Raw genomic sequence first — 20,383 nt, forward strand, 5'->3', positions numbered from 1 at the left:
GGAGTATTGAAGTATAATTTTCATGAGTGGTAGAAACCTGGGCAGGAAACTCCTTATGTGCAGATACACACATGCATTATTAAATAATTATGAGTCCTGTCCTGTTGTGAGTCATCAAGAATGATTTTGAGTATATATATCTCTCCAGATACTTTGTAAAAGACTTTTCTAACCAATTCAGATACAACTTGACCTCTTTGTAGCTTCACAACATTGGGCAAGTTACTTTATTCTGTGCATTTCTTGAATCACCACTGAGGATGAACACATTTTCATGATTTTAGCCATCTCTTCTTCTCTGAATTGCCTACGTACATTTTTATCCATTCTTTTCCAACAGGGTCACTCTTCTATTTCTTATTTATTTGTATGAGTTGTTTATTCCTTTGCGATTTTCTTCCCATTGCCTTTAGGCACAGAGAGGTTTTTCCCATTGCAAAATCAGGTAGATTAGCACTTCCTTGTTTTTTCAATTTCTTTTAATGCTTTTTAAATCTAATGTTAATGTCATCATACAGTTTTAAGTAGAGATCAAACTACTTTATCTAGTCGCTTGTTTTCCCAGCAGATTTTATTACTTAATATTTCTTTTCATCATTTATTTCTCAACTGATTATATGCTACCTTTATCATACCTACATATTCATGTATATTTATGGCTTCATTATATACATAATTTATATTATGTGACTTTTTATATTATATACTCACATATTAATTTATATACAATTAATTAGTTCCTAGACTATCTTTTCTGTCTCATTAACATGCCAGCTTATTCTCGGTCTGTCACTATACTTTAAAAATTATAGTTTCATTTATTTAGCTATAGTTTTATAATAAGTTTTAATAAGCAGTTAGATTGATGTATCTTCATTACTCTTCAGTTTTCAAGCATTTTTTACTTCTCTTTCTTGTTCATCTTTCCAGATAAACTCTAGAATAAATTGTAAGGCTTTTTTAAAATTCCTTGTTTGAATTTTGATACTTTGGGGAAATTTTAATGTTTACATAATTAAGTCCTCAGTTTTAAAGACATACTATATCATGCTTCTCCATTTGTTCATTCTTTATTAAAAAAAATTTTTTTTTAAATGTTTGTTTTTGAGAGAGAAGGGGGCAGGGCAAAGAGAAAGCCGAAGCAGGCTCCAGGCTCTGTGCTGTCAGCACAAACCCCTAGATGGGGCTTGAACTCAGGAACTGTGAGATCATGACCTGAGCCTAAGTCGGACACTCAACCAACTGAGCCACCCAGGCCCCCCAAATTTTATAGCTTTTTGATATCTGCATTTCCTGTTGGATTGATTTTGTGTGTGTGGGTAGTGTTTTGTTAGGTTTATTATTAGGCTTGAAAACTCTGACTTTTTCTTTCCTGGGGAAAAAAAAACCTTTATAGATGTAAATGGTCTATTCTTGACAATTTGCAAGAACCCAGTAAAATAATCTGGCTCTAAATCCTTCCTTTGAAAGAATTGTTTTTTTTTTTTAAAGGACTGATTTGTTACCCTCTTTCTATTATTTTATTTTATTTTATTTTATTGTTTTAATGTTTATTTACTTTTGTGAGAGAGAGAGAGAGACAAAGTGTGAGTTGGGGAGGAACAGAGAGGGAGACACAGAATGCAAAGCAGGCTCCAGGCTCTGAGCTGTCTGCACAGAGCCTGACAGGGAGCTCAAACTCAGGGGCTGCGAGATCATGACCTGAGTTAAAGTTGGACACTTAGCTTATTGACCCACCCAGGTGCCCCAAATTATCCTCTTTTTAAACTGTGTTTTCACATAACAAATTTCCCCCCAGATATTTCTAGTTCATTGAGATTATTGAGTCTCAGCGTAAGATTTTGAGTCGTATGTTCTTATAATGTTATTGCCTTTTATAACTCTTTTAATATTCTCATCCTGTATGTGTTACCTTTCATATATTCTTACAAGAACTATATTTTTGCTGGTTTTCTTTAAAAGACCAGTTCTCGGGGCGCCTGGGTGGCGCAGTCGGTTAAGCGTCCGACTTAAGCCAGGTCACAATCTCGCAGTCCGTGAGTTTGAGCCCCGCGTCAGGCTCTGGGCTGATGGCTCGGAGCCTGGAGCCTGTTTCCGATTCTGTGTCTCCCTCTCTCTCTGCCCCTCCCCCGTTCATGCTCTGTCTCTCTCTGTCCAAAAATAAATAAACTTTGAAAAAAAAATTAAAAAAAAAGACCAGTTCTCAGATTTAATAAATTCTGTATGCTTTCTCTTTTCTAACTTATAAATTTTTTCTTTTTTCATTCTTTTTCTTCCTTCTTACTTTCTCTGAAAACATTGTAATGTTTGAATTGACTTTATAGTGTATTTTCTTTTGATTCTTGTGAAACAAGAAAATCATTCAAGATCAACAATTAAAGTTTGGGCCACGTTCTTTACATTTTCACATGTCTCTAATTATGACTTGATTTCTTCTCTGACCCACCTAGTTTTCAGAACAGAGAGGTTTCCTTTTCAAGTGGAAAGGATTTCGTTTTCATTCCTCTAGTCCTCTTTATTCAACAGTCTGCAAATGGACTTGATTTGCTTTTTTTTTGTCCCAGCTGATGTTTTGAATTTTGTGTTAAATCTCTATGTTAGAAGGGATTTTTCATTAAATTTAGTTAATAATTTCTAGTTTTATTGTCCTGATCAGAGAACCTGGCCTGTAAAATTTCTGCTCTGGGGAATTTACTATAGTTTTGCCATCGTATGGCATAACCTGTAATCTGTAATTTTCTAAATAAGTCATAGATATTAGAAAAGTAAGCCTCATTCCTATTCTTAAACTAGAAACATACCTTTACTATGTTAAACGAGTTTTAGTAATTATTTACCATTCTATTGTCACTACCACACCCCCCCTTTTTTTTTTGGTACAGCTGTTTTTTCAAAGGTTTTGAGAGCATGCTAAGACCTTCCTTTCATTTTATATTTTTTATAAACTTCTTCCTGATTTTCTTATGATATTTTTTAGTTTTGATTCAGTGTTTGATAATGCCCTTGGCTCTTGTCACAACAAATCAAGATTCTGCTTTATGTTTTAAGGTAAATCACTTATAGTCCTTTTTTTGATTGTGAATGTATTTTACAAGGAGGATATGATATATTACATTGGCAAGTACTTTAGTTTGAACAGTAACTACAAAGCTTTTTACATACATTGAATTAAGTGAGAACCGAATTAGTTACATCATAGTGACTTAAAGCTTGTGGGTAAACTCAAGTCCTACATCGAAAATCACTGAAAATCTTAAGTTAAAAACAAGTTTCATAAACAAATATTCTAACAGAATCTCCTAAGTCATTTAGTCTCAAAAGTCCTTGGAACTTTCTATTACAATATCCAGCAATTTTATTTTCAACTCTGTATCTTTCTTGATAGCCTTTGGCAGATCAACTTTATAATGAGATGGTCTAGAAAGAATACAAACTTAATCTTTATGGAAACAGATGTGACTATTTGCAAACCCTTCCCTTCCTTGCAAACAATCTGTAGTGTCTTGCCCAGGACATGTCTTCCCAAATGACGTGTGCAAAAAGAGTACCCTTCTTTCAAGCTTCCTCATCAACAGCAACTGATCTAGGCAGGCAACACTCACTTCCGTTCATCATTATGTTCTCCAATCAAAGCTGAATTACATGAAGGCCTTATAATTTTCCTTCCACACTGGTCATTCGTGTGCCCACCTGGCCTGCTTTTCAGATCATTAGTCTAAGGATGGTGTGATGTGTCCAGCACTCCACTCAGTTGCTGTGACTACCAGGCCTTCGTCAGGATGGATACTTGGGGCATCATCTTCTTCCCAACATCTGGGTCCCTGGAACATGGAAACAATGACATAAATGAAAAATCCACACAGCCATCTCCTGGGCTCTTCTTACCCAGCTGCACACATTATTTTGGGAAATAAGCGATCCTGGTGCCCCTGCTTTTTTTTCTCTCTGCTTCACACCCCTCCCAAGCAAGCCTGGCTCTTCTTCTGGGAGGTGTGGCATCTAGTTGTATATATCAAGTGAAGCTTGGATGAATATGAGGGGGTGTGTAGGTGCACAGGGGTGAAACAGAGCTTTCATGTCTTCACAAAAATAGGGCCAGCTGCAGAGGCACTGTCATCTCCGATTTTTGGTTGGTATAGACCTGTATAGAGTTGGGGGCTGGCAGGCCATAAACCTTGGAATAAACGAGGTAGAGAGAATACAAGAGAACATCCAGTTTGTTTGTTTATAAATTTTAGAGTGTGTTAGGATCCTTTATATCATGGCAACACTGATGAAATCCAATTGTTTGGGCCTGAAGGTGCTAATCTCATCAGAAAACATTTGTAAGGCCCATCTACAAAGTGTGTAAAAGCTCTGTGGATGCAGACGTGGGTAGGGCCGGAGGGATAAAAACAGTGGTGTTGGCACAGTGCATCCTGGGAAGTTTAAGCTTCCTAAAGCAAAGCCATTTGGGCAGGTTGGAGAGAAAGAACCCAGCAGATGTACATGATAGCTCCTCATTCTTTCAATTCAGAGTCCTACAGAAGGGCATACAAAGTCACTTTTAAGTGGTTACAGTCTAGTAGATGCATAAAGGAAGATCTTGCAAAGCAGAGTGTTACATAACCATATGAAAGAAAACTTTGTGAGAGAGGCCTGGGTAGTCCTTAAAAAGAACGTGGTATCTGAATTGGGCTTTTTAAGAAAATTTTTAAGAAAAACTGCCAAGACATAAAGAATATCCGCTACACAGGGTACTTCGTGAACAAAGTCCTCCGTGGAGTTAGCAGGTTTGTGATTTAACCCCCCTCCAACACATAAGAAAGAGCAATAAGAGACTAGAACAGAAAGGCAGATGGAAATTGGATTCCATTCAAGGAAGGCCTTGAATGTCAGCTGAAGACCCTTGGACTTTATTCTCCAGGCAAAAAAGAATGCAATGATACTAAGAGGACTGACCGTTCATCCATTCATGCAGAATTCACCAGACACGCAGTGATAAAGCATTGGGGCTTCTCTGGTGACCCTTCACGTAGCTTGGTCACTGCAGGGCGTCCCGGCCCTCCTGGACTTCTCAGCTGACGTGACTCCTTTATGGAGTGTCCTGTATTAGATCAGCAGTTTTCCATAGCACGCCTTTCAAAGGAAAGATGTGAAGCTGTCACCTTTGTCTGGTAAGCATTAGAACATATTTTAAAACATATGAGGATCTATCAAAACATCTGAAGATATAGCCGATATTTGCCCAACAGAGATAATTGATTCTGCAGTGTGTGCCAAATTATATGAAACATTCGTTTAGCATCTAAAAATAGCGCTTGGTGTTTCTTCAGATATATTCTCATTTCTGCTGATATCTGCCTTGGGCCTCACAGTTTTCATTCTGTTTTCTGACTTTCAAGATATATATCGTGGAATGGAGGTAAGTGGTATTCATTTCCACCTCTGGGGTGACTCATATGTGCAATGGGACCATATTTGCACTGTATTGCAAGTCAGGTATTACCGTATTCTCGCCAACCATTTCATGTTGTCGAGGCTATTCTGACTTCCTAGAGGAACAAATAACTCATCACACGTATGCTAACCTCTGCTTGTTCCCATATCATCTGTATTATCAATCTGGAACATTTATCCTATTCACACCTAAAAATGCTGTTTGGATACTTTATTCATCCATGTTATGCTAATATGATAAATTGATGTGCTAATTCAGTAATTCTTCAATGAAGTGTCGTTTTTTAAACATATAGTAGAAATCCTTTATAATGTAGTTGTAAGGAGTAAGAAAAAGTTGACTTGTAGGCCAATCAGGTTCTGTCTGTCAGACATTGACTATGGGGAGATTTATTTCAGTGGGCATCACTTAATCCAAGGGGTGGTGGGTTAAAATAAAATTTAAGAAGAGGTCATTGAACCCATTCTTAGAGCCAGCATTGTGGGAGAAATGAAAGAGAGGGATTGACTCTTGACTTGCAGTCTATAGTTTTGTTGAGGACATTGTGTCCTATGCGAGTGAAATGATGACATGGCCACCTGGGACCACCTGTGCTTGTAGAGGGTGTAGAGAGAAGTGGGAAGAACACAGGAAGGAGGAGCTCTCACGGGGCCTGTACGCTGTACCATCATGGAGGGCCTCGTGGAGGAGGCTCAACTTGATCTGGGTCCAGAGGATAGGCTGGATTTTGCTAGGTTCCTAGGTAAGGGTATTTCAAACCAGGAGAACAGCCTGAGCACAAGCAGAGAGGGCTGCAAGAATCTCTTTTGTCTTGGAAATGCAAAAGAATGTAACGTGGCCAAAATAAAAATCGAAAGCAAGACTTGTTTCACAGAATGCTTGGAAGATTGGCAAAGCCTGAGTCAACATGCTGTGGAATGTGAGGAAGGCATGGTGTGGCTGGACAAAGGTGGCCAGGGGAGTTTGGGCTTTCTCCTGAGAGCAACAGAGAGTCACGGAAGATATCTGAGCAGGCTTTCCAGCAGGGCTTTTAGGACAGCCTAATTACGTGATGGCAGCCTAATTACGTGATGCTATATGCTTGAGCAGAGAGTCTATGGAGGGAGATGCAGTTAGGAAATGAGAACCTAGACCATTTAGTCACTTACAAGACATTATGAAGCTCCCGAGCATGCTTGGCACTAGCGAGCCCAAGATGTGTAAGGCGTGGGCACAGCTCTCAAGTAGTTCAGAGGCTAGGAGGGAAGACCATCCCGTGGGCAGATAATTCCAAAGCAGTGTGACAAGTGTTTTCCAGGCCAAGGGATGGAGAGGAGTCCTCTCAGATCAGGGCAGGAGCAGCAGAGAGGGGAAGGATCAGGTTCTCCACTACGCTCTGACCCACTGCCAGATCTCACAACGGTCTCCAGACAGCTCTGCACCCAGGTGCTCTGTCTCACAACCCTGAGAAAGGCAGTCTCTACATGAGGGGAGAAAATAAAGCGCAGTAACCCGCTGGGGATGCGAATTGACTGGGGATGAGAATTGCAAGGGGGCAATCAGATGCTGTGGAGGATCTGTGGTTTTAGTCCTAACAACAGCTCAGCCCCCATGTTTGACTTTGGGATCAGAAAGGGGGTTGTGGGAGTAGTCTTTTGCCACTGATGCCAGCATGGGAAGTTGTAGTGTTAATACCTATCAGTTAATCATAATTGGTGGCCAATAGGTACCCTTAAATCTGTAAAAGGAGGTGGGTTGTGTGCGTTCAACGTTGATCAAGCCATTAGACTTAGGGCTGGGAACCTTGGTTCGGAAAGTTTCCACCTAGTATCAAAAGTAACTGGTAACCTCTGTGCCCTTTATGTTTTACTCATATGTCAATTTCACTGAATGAATGAACTCCAAGAAGATTTTAACTTTGGGAGGATTAGAAGTGATGCATTATTGGATGAATGACTTAATCCTGCATCCTCTTACCTCCATTTGAAAAGATAAAAATGAAGAGAGACACACAGCTTCCAAAGTGTTTTGTCCCATGTCTGTGACCCATGGCACATTTTACCGAATGTTTACTCTCAGGCAGTGGAGGAAACACAGGCCAAGAGGCAGTCAGTTCTCATTTGAATTCTGGCTCTGTTTATTGATTGGCTTTGCATCCTTAGGCAAAGCACTGACCTCATCTGTGAAATGGAGAAAGCAATGCCTACCCTCCAAGCTCAGAGAGCTGTTACAAATACATAAATTAAATAAGATAATTAATGTTCATGTGTGTGTGTTTTCAAAATTTAAGGTCTGCATGGTATAAAGGTAAGATTCTTCTTTTAACAGTTCATCCCAACACTGACCTCATGGAGGGTTTCGATTTTGGTGGCAGCCCTCACCCAATTCTGTGTGGCCTTCCTCGTAGAGGTAAATTTCTGTACATCTCTTACACTTTTTTCCGGGAAAATAAACAAATAAAGGGTCTCATTCTCGACAGGTACCTGTTTTTTAGATGGACCGTTTTTGTCTCCCAAAGTGATAGTTATAATGGTTTGTAAGAACTGTGCATGTTCTCTTTGGGGGAAACTCTTGCAGAGTGATTTAAACTTCTCTAAAGGCTGCATAGAAATGTTCTCAGGATCCATGTTTAGCATGGAAGGCAAAACATCAAATTAACTCTAATTTTTGTCTCCCATGAAGGCATCGTAGTGTATTTTTCTAGTATTATCAATAAGCTAGTAGAGACTAGACCAGGTGACCTACAAGCTCTAAAATTCAATGAGACCTTTCAGCGTGAAGAGCTGTCTTCAGAAGGGCTTCCTTAATTAAGAGTGGAAGGAAACCATTGCTCATCTAGTCAATTCTTACTCTTGAAAGTCTTCCCCTATAGTATTTTTCTTCTATTCACTGTCATTAAACGACTTTACCTACTCAGTGAAAGTCCTGGGTATTATTATTATTATTTTAAAAAAAAATTTTTTTTTTCAATGTTTATTTATTTTTGGGACAGAGAGAGACAGAGCATGAACGGGGGAGGGGCAGAGAGAGAGGGAGACACAGAATCGGAAACAGGCTCCAGGCTCCGAGCCATCAGCCCAGAGCCTGACGCGGGGCTCGAACTCACGGACCGCGAGATCGTGACCTGGCTGAAGTCGGATGCTTAACCGACTGCGCCACCCAGGCGCCCCTAGGGTATTATTTTTTAAGGGACAGTTTAAAAAAAAAGATTCATGTATTGTAAATCCCTTGGGAAAAGGGTTCAAACAAATCTATGTAAATATATGTGTGTGTGAGACACATACATCATTGTATACAATGAGTGTAAAATTTCTCATACTCTAAGGAATTCCATTTGAGACTATATATATTTTTATGTATTTTATTTTTTTAAAGTTTTTATTCATTTATTTTGATAGATAGAACATGAGTGGAGGAAAGGCAGAGAGAGATGGGGAGAGAGAGAAAATCCTAAGAAGGCTCTCTGCTGACAGCATAGAGCCCAATGTAGGGCTCGATCTCACAAACTGTGAGATCACTACCTGAGCCAAAAATCAAGAGTCAGATGCTTAACCAACTGAGTAGCCCAGGTGCCTGAGACTATATAGATTTTCAAATAACCCAAAAGGGGAGGAAAAAAAGTCTACATGTATGAAGGTATTCATCGTAGTATTATCTATGGTGGTAAAATTTTATTTTATCTTAATTATAAAACATTTTAATGTTTATTTATTTTTGAGAGAGAGACAGAGTGTGAGCAGGGGAGGGGCAGAGAGGGAAAGAGACACAGAATCGGAAACAGGCTCCAGTCTCTGAGCTGTCAGTACAGAGGCTGATGCGGGCTCGAACTCATGAACCATGAGATCGTGACCTGAGCCAAAGTTGGACGCTTAACCGACTGAGCCACCCAGGCACCCCTATGGTGGTAAAATTTTAGATTCAACCTATATGTTCAAAAGTAGAGATGCTGTTTGTTTAAATCAATCGTTATACACCAATTTAAAAAAATGGTATAGGATCATTAAAAGTGATTATTGAGAAGACTATGGCTACATGTGACAGAAAGTCTAGCATAACCAGAAGTGGAATGCAAACTTTGACCATTCCTATTATAAATGTGTAAACATTGTGAGTGCATGTGAACATAGAAAAAAGAGAACCCTCCCCAAACGGAAAGCAAAACCCATTTGATTTCTAGAGTTCCGCCATTCATTCAACAAACCATCAGGTGGCACCTTGTAAGTGTCCTGTGGCAGGTAGCAGTGATTTTTTTTTTCCTTTTCTTGATTTTGAGTATGTTATTTTGTTATCATTTCAGTCTGGCAGTAAAGTAATTCTCAGTGAATCACCAGCCAGGATTTAACTAGGAAATCTGTAGAAATGAAAGGCTGTAAGCTTTTGGTGTGAACACAAGCACACTGCCTTCTCAAGGGAGAACCAGGGAGCTGCTAGACTTGGTGGGGACAGCAGGGAGTAAAGTTGCCGCAGAAGCAGCTTTAAATAAGTACATCTGAGAGACAGGCCCCGGGCGGGCGGTGAGCACCCTGGCTGCAGGGGAATGTGGAAAGATGGTTTGATTGTTTTCTCCACCTGATTTCTCAGGATTTCATCCTTCAAAATCGAAAGCTCTGGCTATGGATCAAAAAAGAATTTGGATTCTATTCTAAAAGTCAATATAGGCACTGGCAAAAAACGCTGGCAGAAGATTCCACCTGGCCTCCCACAAACAGAACGGATTATTCAGGCGATGGTGAAAATGGATTCTACATCAACCGTGGCTATGAAAGCCCTGAACAGATTCCAAAAGCGAAACTCGAGATGGAAGGCCAAACCACAGAACAGCATTTTTGGACCAGGCTGTAATCAGAATTATTGTCATATGGGGTTAACAGCATCTCCTTGCTCCCAGAAACTAACATATTGTGGAGAGGTGATGACAGTCTACCTCTACCTTTCTTTATCCATCAGAGAATTCAAGGTGCATTTCTCGATGTATTGAACCTTGCAAAAAAGAACCTTAAATATGCTTATTTTGACTGTATCCTCCACTACTGAGGGAAAAACATGAACTTCCTCGATTGTCTTTTTTTTTTTTCCCCTTAATATTGCATACCATTATCCTGGCGGAAATGCCCAAGCTTTTATGGTAGTGAAATTAGTGGTATGAACATCAGTAGAAGGAAAATTCAAGAAGAGTTTGGTCTTTGAAAGTTTCACCAATATATCTTTAATTCACAGACAAATAAAAGAATATGGGGGGAAAAAGTCTTTCTATCAATAAATTATCACAAGTTTACTGAACCTTATATTCACTTGCGAAGACCATTTATTACCTATCTTTTCCCAAGGTCACAAAATTCCTCTTTTTGCTTCTTTTTTATGGCTTTAATAAAGAAAGAAGAACTGAAAATTCCTTCAGAAAAATTAACTCTGTAATAAGTAGAGAATGATGGAGGTGCCTGTTAACTGCCTATAATCTTGGCTTGGGCACAGCTTATATCTAAGCCAACTCCACTGATGTTGGCATCACCCAAAGTATATTGTTTTGGGGGCAGTGAGCCTGAACGTCCGTGGTAGAGCACAAAGATAATGGGATAAATGTTAAAATAAACTTTTCACTTAAAGAAGCAAGACACTTTTATTTATTTTTTGCTATGGACAGATGAAACCCTCAGGTTCTAAGTCAAAAAGTTGGTTCAAACTCAGCATTGCTCATCTTAAAACACAACCCTGGGGAAGGGACTCCTAATGTTTGTGTCTACAGCATGACAAGCATCAGGCTGCTGAACGACCTCAAGTCCCATTTCATCTTTTCATTATTTTACTCAATCATTATGCGCGCACTAATGGCCACAAGAAAAGGTATATCCTCTGTAAATATATTCTGTACGCTATTACCTTTAATATATATCGACCTCTCGGTGACCTTGAGAGGACATACATCTCTAGTGAACCTTTTAAATTAGCTAGTAGTCTTTCCTTGTGACCATAAATTGAGTTTTGCTAATTTAACAGATCTTTAATGGCTCATAGGCAATTAGCTAACCAGTTCTACCCCACGAGCTCCAGTTATGTGCCTAATACTGTGATGGATGCATTCAATAATGCCTTTATAATTCTGTAATCCTTAGAGCTGAAAAAAATGTTTTTAACATTTCAGCAATGCATTGCTGTATATAGTACTACATACTTTGTTATATACACCAGCAGCATAAATGCAAATTCCTATAAAAACAAACCCTTTTTATTTGCATTTTATTTGCTTTTTAACCTTTTCTTGGGTGGATGGCTTTAGAGAGGGATTATTTTAAAACATGTCTAATTTAGTGACTACCAATGAAAGATGAAAAGACAAAGCAGAGCTCTAGATTAAGAAATGTATGCCAACCTAAAATATATGGCAGCTCAGATTTCTTGAACTGGCATATTTGTATTTAGTAATTTGACTTTCAGAATCAGAAGATTCAATTGACACACTATGACATTTAGATAACACAAAAAGATTTTAAAAATCTTTATTCAATAAATGTACAGCCTCCCTTGCCCAGTTTTTCCAACACCCTATTAGTTATCTGATAGATGATGATATTTATTTCATAGATCTTTTTTGTGTGTGTGTGGGGAGGGCACATAATAAAGTTGAACTCTATGCTTGACTTTGCTGAAAGTACTCTCAGAGAAGGGCTTAATAGTCTTGGAAGAAATGTTTGATAAAACCACAATGAGCATGACCCTGGACAGTCTTAAGCTGCCCATCATGAAGAATGGACATTTTTATGGGAAAACTGATGACTTTGTGAGCTTTCCTCTCAGGGTGAACACCACTGGAGCCTGAACACGACCTATGTGGAAAGGTATCATCGAATTCAATTTAGAAGTGCATTTGTGACCCAGCATAGCTAGGACTGCCTTGTGGAGTGGAGGGGTCTAGAATTCATTAGTAAGGTTTGACCTGAAGATCCTCAGGAGGTCCTTTCTGTCTCCACTTCCATTCCCTCTCCCATTGGCTGGCGTGGTAATCCCACCACACCCGAGTCTCCTGCTTTGGGTAAAATTTGCCCTCTGCAGTCATACTTTATTAAAAGGTAAGCACACCCTGGGAAAGGTAACACATTATGCTGATGCCACTCTCACCCTAATTTGACAATATTAGAAAAATTCCTTTCTTTCTTTCTTTTTCTTTTTTCTTTTTTTTTTTTAACTATTACTTGAAAGGAGAGCATAAAAGGAAGAAGAAACTTAATGTAGAATAAAAATGAAGGGGTGACTTTGGATGACGGTATCCGGTAGAAGACACCCACCCCTCCCAGAGGACAAGGGGAGGAAGAGGGAGTTTCGGGGTTATCTGGAAACAGAACTGGTGTCATAAGAAAGGGAACAGATTAGACAGGGAACAAGGAAGAGAGATGGGGTCCCTATCATTGATAGGGTCATAAACCCTATCTATTCATTGAGTCTTCTGTTTAGTTACTTTACCGCGTTCCTTATTCCCTGATCATATCCTCTCACCCCCATTTAATTGAACTTTTTCTTTATTTAATGTCATGCTTTTAATTATGACATAAGAAGGATATCATTGCTTAGCAGTGTGGTTGGTAGGGTAATGTTACAATGTCTGTTACAATCCTAGGGTATCCAGACCTGCATTCACTTTTTTCCACCTGCTGCCAACAGGAATTGCATTGGGAACATATTAAAAAGTAATTTGTTTCATTCCACATATAATCAACAAAATGCAAGAATAAAATCATGACACTCCTTGACTTACAGTAAAAGCCTTAAACAGTAACACGAGATATTGTTTTCTAAAAATGGCATTTCAAACCTACATTTAATGATCTCTTGTTAGGGTTAAAAGGGTCAACCCCCCGAAATACTTCAAAGGAAACAATGTAGCTCCATAGAACAGAACAACCCACTCTTGCTTTTCACTCCTGACACACACTCCTGACAAATGAGTGACTTCCAGGGAAATCTGGATCCCAAACACCAGAGCGAAGGATCCCAGCTCCCATCTGCCCCACCCCCATCTGCACAGGAACTAGGAGCTAGGAGTCCACCCTCAAATGGATTGTGAATCAAAGCTCCTCAAACTGCCTAACCAAATGCTCAATTTCCCAGTTTCTTTTTTTTTTTAATATGAAATTTGTTGTCAAATTGGTTTCCATACAACACCCAGTGCTCATCCCAACAGGTGCCCACCTCAATGCCCATCAATTTCCCAGTTTCTTTTCTGTTCAGTTAGATGTCAATCTCAACAATTTGGGAATCTTAACATTTCTTTTAAAACCACATACAAATGGCTCTTCATTCCTCTGGCAAGTACAAAATAGCCCACCCTCAGGAGAAAGGAAACCAATATTTATGGTAACAGATAAAATATGATGTGATTGTGTTAAGATCTTCCGCTGGCTTGCTCAAAAGGCTACTGCTTCTTTGGTAAGCTGCCACGGCAAATCTCTGCTGGTAGGGAGAAAAATTTCCACGGCTCAATAATGAGATAACATCAGTAAGCAATTTATTAAAGAGACTGCCATCCATCACTGGAATTTTGAACAATAATGATGCATCGAAAATAAGTACTCCCAGTTTTTTTTCCCTCCTCACAATTTCCTTCAGTTCCAATATCTCTTCAGTAAATTGTTAATAGTATTTTGCTCTTTGTCTTTTTGGAAACAAGCCCAGGAGTGAGAAGACACCAGCAGCAGCTGTCACAAACCCAATGGTACTTATTGCTTGGTTGGCCTATAGAGAAATGAGAAACAAAAAACACCACAGCTTATTCTAAGGGCACCTCAGTGTCCTAAATCCAAGCAAACTGAAGACCCTTTCGATGACACCGGAAAAATTTAAAGCTTCATGCCAAACTAAATTCTGTGTGAAGATGAATAAATTTATAATTTTTATAATTATGACAGAGATAGTTAAATACACGTAGGTATACGTTTCTCATATTTTTATGGTCCCCAATAGTTTATAACTCATTATGGCACAATTCCTAATAATCATCATAGTACACCTGGGAGGTAGGGTTACTCCTATTTGGGAAAACTTGGTAAGTTAAGTGATTTGCCTGAGGTCATGCCACCAACATGTTTAGATACGGGTTGAGCCATGAACCATGTGTTTCCCTTCCAAACAATCCCTACCTCCTTAATACACCCTAGTTTGGTCTATACCAGAGTGAATATCATGTGTGTGTTCCTGACTCAAGAATGTCCACTAGAGAAAGAATTCACAGATGTAATCTACACTAAATACTTACATGCTCTTATTTGGTAGCTACAATTTCTCTCTCTTTTTTTTTTAATGATGTTTTTGCCTAGAGTGCACTTTTTTAAAAATTTTTTTTTCAACGTTTATTTTTGGGACAGAGAGAGACAGAGCATGAACGGGGGAGGGGCAGAGAGAGAGGGAGACACAGAATCGGAAACAGGCTCCAGGCTCTGAGCCATCAGCCCAGAGCCTGACGCGGGGCTCGAACTCACGGACCGCAAGATCGTGACCTGGCTGAAGTCGGACGCTTAACCGACTGCGCCACCCAGGCGCCCCTACAATTTCTCTTTTGATAAACTTCAAAAGAGGTCACTACTGATGTTAACTATTGTGTCACAAATTAATTTCTCATGTAGACAAACTAAAATAAACTACTCTCGAGCTCAGTTGTCCATAAAGGAGTTCAGACGTTTGTAGCTTTAAGGGTATTAATCATCATGATGAGGGATCTAATAAATATTCATGATTTTCATGGCACTCAGCTAATACTGCCTTCCATCTGCATGAGTTTGCGTGCAGTTTTATGACCCAAAGGTCATACTCAGATGCTTCAGAGTCATCAGACATTCTGAAAACAACAGTTGTTCTCTGGGATTGAAGAATCAGGCTTTCAAATAAAGCAAAACATTTTCCTCAAATGATTCCAGGGACCAACCCAAATGCTGGAAAGCCTGACCCAGATCACGTTTGAGCATGCCTTCTCTCTAACCCACAGGTCTCCACCACAGAGCCTGCCACCCCCACGTGACTGCCACATAGTGCTGCCTCCCTACCTGCAACTTCCCTGTGGGAACCAGACTGCAAGGGCCTGGCCAATGACAGGAGCATTTACTCCATTTATATCACCCTGCGGTCTGCAGGGACAAGGCCAGGCACCAAAACTCCCTGCTGTGCCACCATCCCCAGCTGCCAGGGAGAGTGGCAGCTGGCGAACAAATGACAAATGCTATTTTACTTTACAATCCTAACTTTATTTGGTTGCTTGATTATTTTACTCATAATTTTTAATTAGTCACCACCTAAGTTATTTCCCGGGGAAAGAGTCAGAATTTGCTGCAGTCCAGAACTACCCATGGGGAGCCAGGGGGACAGGCAGATACAAGACAGAGGACAAAATTCCAAAGAGAGGTAAAATCAATAATCGGATAGTCAATCGGATAATCAAGCCTAACTCTCATATAATTCCAGGCAGATGCTGAGATCCCAAGATCTGATACAGGGAAATATGGTGGTGGTGGTGGGGCAATGAACAAATAGGAAGATGCAGTTGGTATCTTTAGAGAGAGGAGTCAAATGGCAGTAGGGTACAGCCCTGGGGAAGATCCTGTGGGCTTCCCAAATCCCAAACACTTATTTAAAATTATATTCTAGATGGCAAAATCCTGTGACAATCCCTTGGCGTTTTGTGTAACGGAATCTGCTAAACGCAGACCTAACTCACTGGGTATCTTTCAGCCAGTAGAAATACAAGAGATGAAAGAAATTCCACAAATCTAAGAGGCCTGGGGAAAGCAATGTGATCCTAAGCCAAAATCCCCTGAGAGCACATAGGCCAGATACAATTACAAGGAAACTATTTCCTATAGTGCACGCGGTTTCCCAAATCCCAAACACTTACTTCAAGTTACATTCTAGATGGCAAAACCCTGTGTGATTGGGACAATCCCTTGGCGTTTTGAGTAACAGGATCTGACTTGCAAGATTGTAACATCTCAGAATGTTCTCAGAACCTATATGAACATGAGCTTTTATTTCACAACTTATTTAGGATTATAAAGTCACCTAAGCTGACTCTTCATACTTTTATCCTTTACAGGGCTTTCTGACTGTGGGCCATAATAAAAGCCTCATTCTGAGGATCTAAACATGACCAGGGAAACATTAGTTGAATCTGGAGTGCTGTATCCTAACATAGCATAGCTGGGTCACAGATGACCACAAGGTCTACCAAAATTCCTTTTCCTCTGAGACTCTAAGTTCACAGTGCTATGCACTGGAGCACAGTCAGAGTATATTGTAGATCAGCTTGTTCAGGTCTATGCAAGAATGCTGCCATCTTCCACAAAGCTAGGCACATTTCAGTACCTTGTTAAGACTATGCCAGTGGAACATGTCTACTTAAAATCTTTTTTTAAAAGAAAAGACAAGCCACATACTAGAAAAAAACAAAACATTTCCAACAGGCAAATCTTATAAGGAACTGTTATCCAAAATATGTAAAAAGCTCTTAAAACTCAACAAAAAGAAAACAAGCAAGCCACCCAGTTTAAAAATGGGCAAAAGATCTCAAGAGACACATCGTCAAATATGCAAATGACAAAGGAGCATAGGAAAAGACGCTTAACTTCATACACGTTTAGCGAATTGCAAATTAAGATAGTGAGACACCACTGTGTACCTATTAGAATGGCTAAAACCCAAAATGCTCACAATACTAAATGTGGAAGAAGACATGGAAAAACAGGAACTCTCATTCATTGTTGGTGGGAATGCAAAAGGGCACAGCCACTTTGTAAGACCTTCCACGGTTTCCAACAAAAATAAACATATTCTTACCATACAATCGCGTAATCATGCCCTTTGGTATTTACACAAAACCCTGCACACAAATGTTTCTAGCCGTTGTATTCATAATTACCAAAACTCGGAATCAACCAAGATGTTTTTTAGTTGCTGAATGTACATCCAGACAATGGAGCGTTACTTGGTGATAGAGAAAAATGAGTTACCAAATCATGAAAAGACATGGAGGAATTTTAAATGCATGTTGCTTAGTATGCATTCTTCTCAGCAGTTGCCAGAGACTTGAGAGGAGGAAAGACGAATAGGCAAGAAGAGCACGAAGTTTTAGGGTAGGGAAACTATTCTGTATGATACTGTACTAATGGATATATGTCACTATACAGTTACAATTTATAGAATGCAAAACACTAAGAATAAACCCTAATGTAAACTATTTTAGGAGAGGCAAAATTTTTCCTTTGTGCATCTTAGGTTTTCAGCTGAGGCTCACTAATAAAAGGCAAACTGACAAGAGAAAAACAGAGGTTTATTAACATGTACATCTCAAACATACACAGGAGAAACTCAGGAAAGAGTAATTCAAAGAGGTGGCTTAGAATTCAGGCTTACATAGCACATCTTCAGCAAAGATCAATACATTTGTAGAGTAATGGCAGGACAAAAGAAAGCAGTTTCAGGCTGCCAAGGATGGCAGACAACGGTAAGGCAAACATGGGAAATTAAAGGCAAAGTATAGTTAGTAAGGGTTGTTATATAAAAATTTTTTTTACATGTATTTGTTATGGAGAGACAGAGAGACACAGAACATGAGCAAGGGAGGGGCCGAGAGATGGAGAGACACAGAATCCGAAGCAGGCTCCCAGCTCTGATCTGTCAGCACAGAGCCCGACACGGGGCTCGAACTCACAAACCCCGAGATCATGACCTGAGCCAAAGTCGGACGCTCAACCGACTGAGCCACCCAGGTGCCCCAGTAAGTGTTGTTATTTAGATTCTTCTACTGGTTGTCTGTGATGATTATTTTTTGTCCTTCTTGCTAGCAAAGGAAAGAGAGACACCTTTCAAAATGTATCTCCCACTTTTAGGCAAATATGTGGAGATCAGGGCCTGCTTCTTCTCAAGTGCCTTCAGCTCTTGATAATAAATAATAATCCTTATGCCACATATTTTGAGGTGATATTCTAGTTTCCTTCACTATGGACTTTGGTGGATAATGTGTCAGTGTCGGTTCATTGTTTGTAACAAATATACTACGCTGATATGGAACGGTGATGGTGGGGGAGGCCGTGTATATGGGTGATGGGGAGGGCGTATGTGGGAACTCTCTAAAATTCCAGATCACATTTGCGGTGAACTGTAGATTACTCTAAAAAAAATGAAGCCTATTAACTTTTTTTTTTGTTTTTTTTTAATTTTTTTTTCCAACATTTATTTATTTTTGGAACAGAGAGAGACAGAGTATGAATGGGGGAGGGGCAGAGAGAGAGGGAGACACAGAATCGGAAACAGGCTCCAGGCTCCGAGCCATCAGCCCAGAGCCTGACGCGGGGCTCGAACTCACAGACCGCGAGATCGTGACCTGGCTGAAGTCGGACGCTTAACCAACTGCGCCACCCAGGCGCCCCCTATTAACTTTTTTAACACAAAAAAGCATGAAGGAGAAAAAGATGGACCATGATCCTTCCACCTTTCTAATCTTTTTAAATGCAGTTGAGGTTTTTTAATTTCAGAGAAATACACAGCCATTCCCCAAGAAAACTGCTCTATGTTCAAGACCCCTAATCCCTTGCAGCAAAGGCAGTCCTGAGAAGAAAACACATTGCGATCCAGGCCTATCTCAAGAAACAAGAAATATCCCCAACCTAACCTCACACCTAAAGGAACTAGAAGCAGAGCAGCAAAGAAACCCCAAATCCAGCAGAAGAAGAGAAATAGTACAGATGGGAGCAGAAATAAACAATATAGAATCTAAAAAAAACAGTGGAACAGATCAATGCGTCAAAGAACTGGTTTTCTGAAAGAATAAACACAATTGATAAACCCCTAGCCAGACTTTTCAAAAAGAAAAGAGAGAGGAACTAAATAGATAAAATAATGAATGAAAGAGAAGAGATCACAACCAATACCACAGAAATATAAACAATTATTAGAGAACACTACGAAAAAATATATGCCAACAAACTGGACAACCTGGAAGAAATGGACAAATTCCTGGACACCCACACACTACCAAAACTCAAGTGGGAAGAAATGAAATATTTTAACAGACCCATAACCAGCGAGGAAACTGAATCACTTATCAAAAATCTCCCAACAAATAAGAGTCCTAGGCCAGATGGCTTCCCAGAGAAATCCGACCAGACATTTAAAGCAGAGTTAATACCTATTCTTCTCAAGCTGTTCCAAAAAATAGAAATGGAAAGAAAACTTCCGGACTCATTCTATGAAGCCAGCATTACCTTGATTCCCAAAGCAGACAGAGACTTCACTAAAAGGGAGAATTACAAACCAATATCCCTGATGAACATGGATGCAAAAATTCTCAACAATTTACTGGCAAGTCGAATTCAACAGTATATTAAAAGAATTATTCCCCATGACCAAGTGGGATTCATTCCTGGGCTGCAGGGCTGGTTCAATATTCACAAATCAATCAGTGTGATCCATCACATTAAAAGAAGAAAGGATAAGGGCCATATGATCCTGTCAATAGTTGCAGAAAAAGCATTTGACAAAATACAGCATCCTTTCTTAATAAAAACCCTCAAGAAAGTTGGGATAGAAGGAACATAGCTTAACATCATAAAGCCATATATGAAAAGCCCACAGCTAATATCATCCTCAATGGGGGAAAATTGAGAGCTTTCCCTCGGAGATCAGGAACACTACAGGGATGTCCACTCTCACCGCTGTTGTTTAACATAGTGTTGAAAGTCCTGGCCTCAGGAATCAGACAACAAAATGAAATAAAAGGCATCCGAATTGGCAACGAACAAGTCAAACTTTCGCTTTTTGCAGATGACATGATACTGTACATGGAAAACCCAAAAGACTCCACCAAAAAGCTTCTAGAACTGATAATATGAACTCAGCAAAGTCACAGGATATAAAATCAATGTACAGAGATCAGTTGCATTTCTATGCGCCAATAATGAAACACTAGAAAGAGAAATCAATAAATTGATC

The 20,383-nt window shown here is 39.6% G+C and overlaps 2 protein-coding genes across 4 annotated transcripts in view; one reads left to right on the plus strand and one right to left on the minus strand.

Moving 5' to 3' along the window:
- The window catches only part of ATP13A5 (ATPase 13A5), a 114,116-nt gene extending 103,412 nt beyond the window's left edge, over window positions 1–10,704 (plus strand). The window contains exons 28-30 of the mRNA XM_040466337.1: window positions 5,316–5,404; window positions 7,748–7,828; window positions 10,001–10,704. Of these exons, the coding sequence (XP_040322271.1) occupies window positions 5,316–5,404; window positions 7,748–7,828; window positions 10,001–10,261 (431 nt within the window). The 3' untranslated portion in view covers window positions 10,262–10,704. The remainder of the gene's footprint in view (window positions 1–5,315; window positions 5,405–7,747; window positions 7,829–10,000) is intronic.
- The window catches only part of PLAAT1 (phospholipase A and acyltransferase 1), a 68,581-nt gene that overhangs the window by 39,270 nt on the left and 8,928 nt on the right, over window positions 1–20,383 (minus strand). Inside the window, exons 3-4 of one of the 3 annotated variants that reach the window (XR_005787586.1) lie at window positions 4,942–5,118; window positions 3,691–3,821 (exon numbers count right to left, since the gene is read on the minus strand). Coding sequence is in view for 1 of the 3 variants with exons in the window: in XM_040466338.1 (XP_040322272.1) it covers window positions 14,042–14,143 (102 nt within the window). In the remaining 2 variants the exon portion in view is untranslated. Of the gene's footprint in view, window positions 1–2,549; window positions 3,822–4,941; window positions 5,119–13,894; window positions 14,144–20,383 lie in introns of those variants that run through there. The other 2 variants (XR_005787585.1, XM_040466338.1) reach the window with 2 other exon arrangements.

Source organism: Herpailurus yagouaroundi, unplaced genomic scaffold, assembly GCF_014898765.1.
Source record: "Herpailurus yagouaroundi ecotype Mexico unplaced genomic scaffold, PumYag 571, whole genome shotgun sequence".
NCBI lineage: Eukaryota > Metazoa > Chordata > Mammalia > Carnivora > Felidae > Herpailurus > Herpailurus yagouaroundi.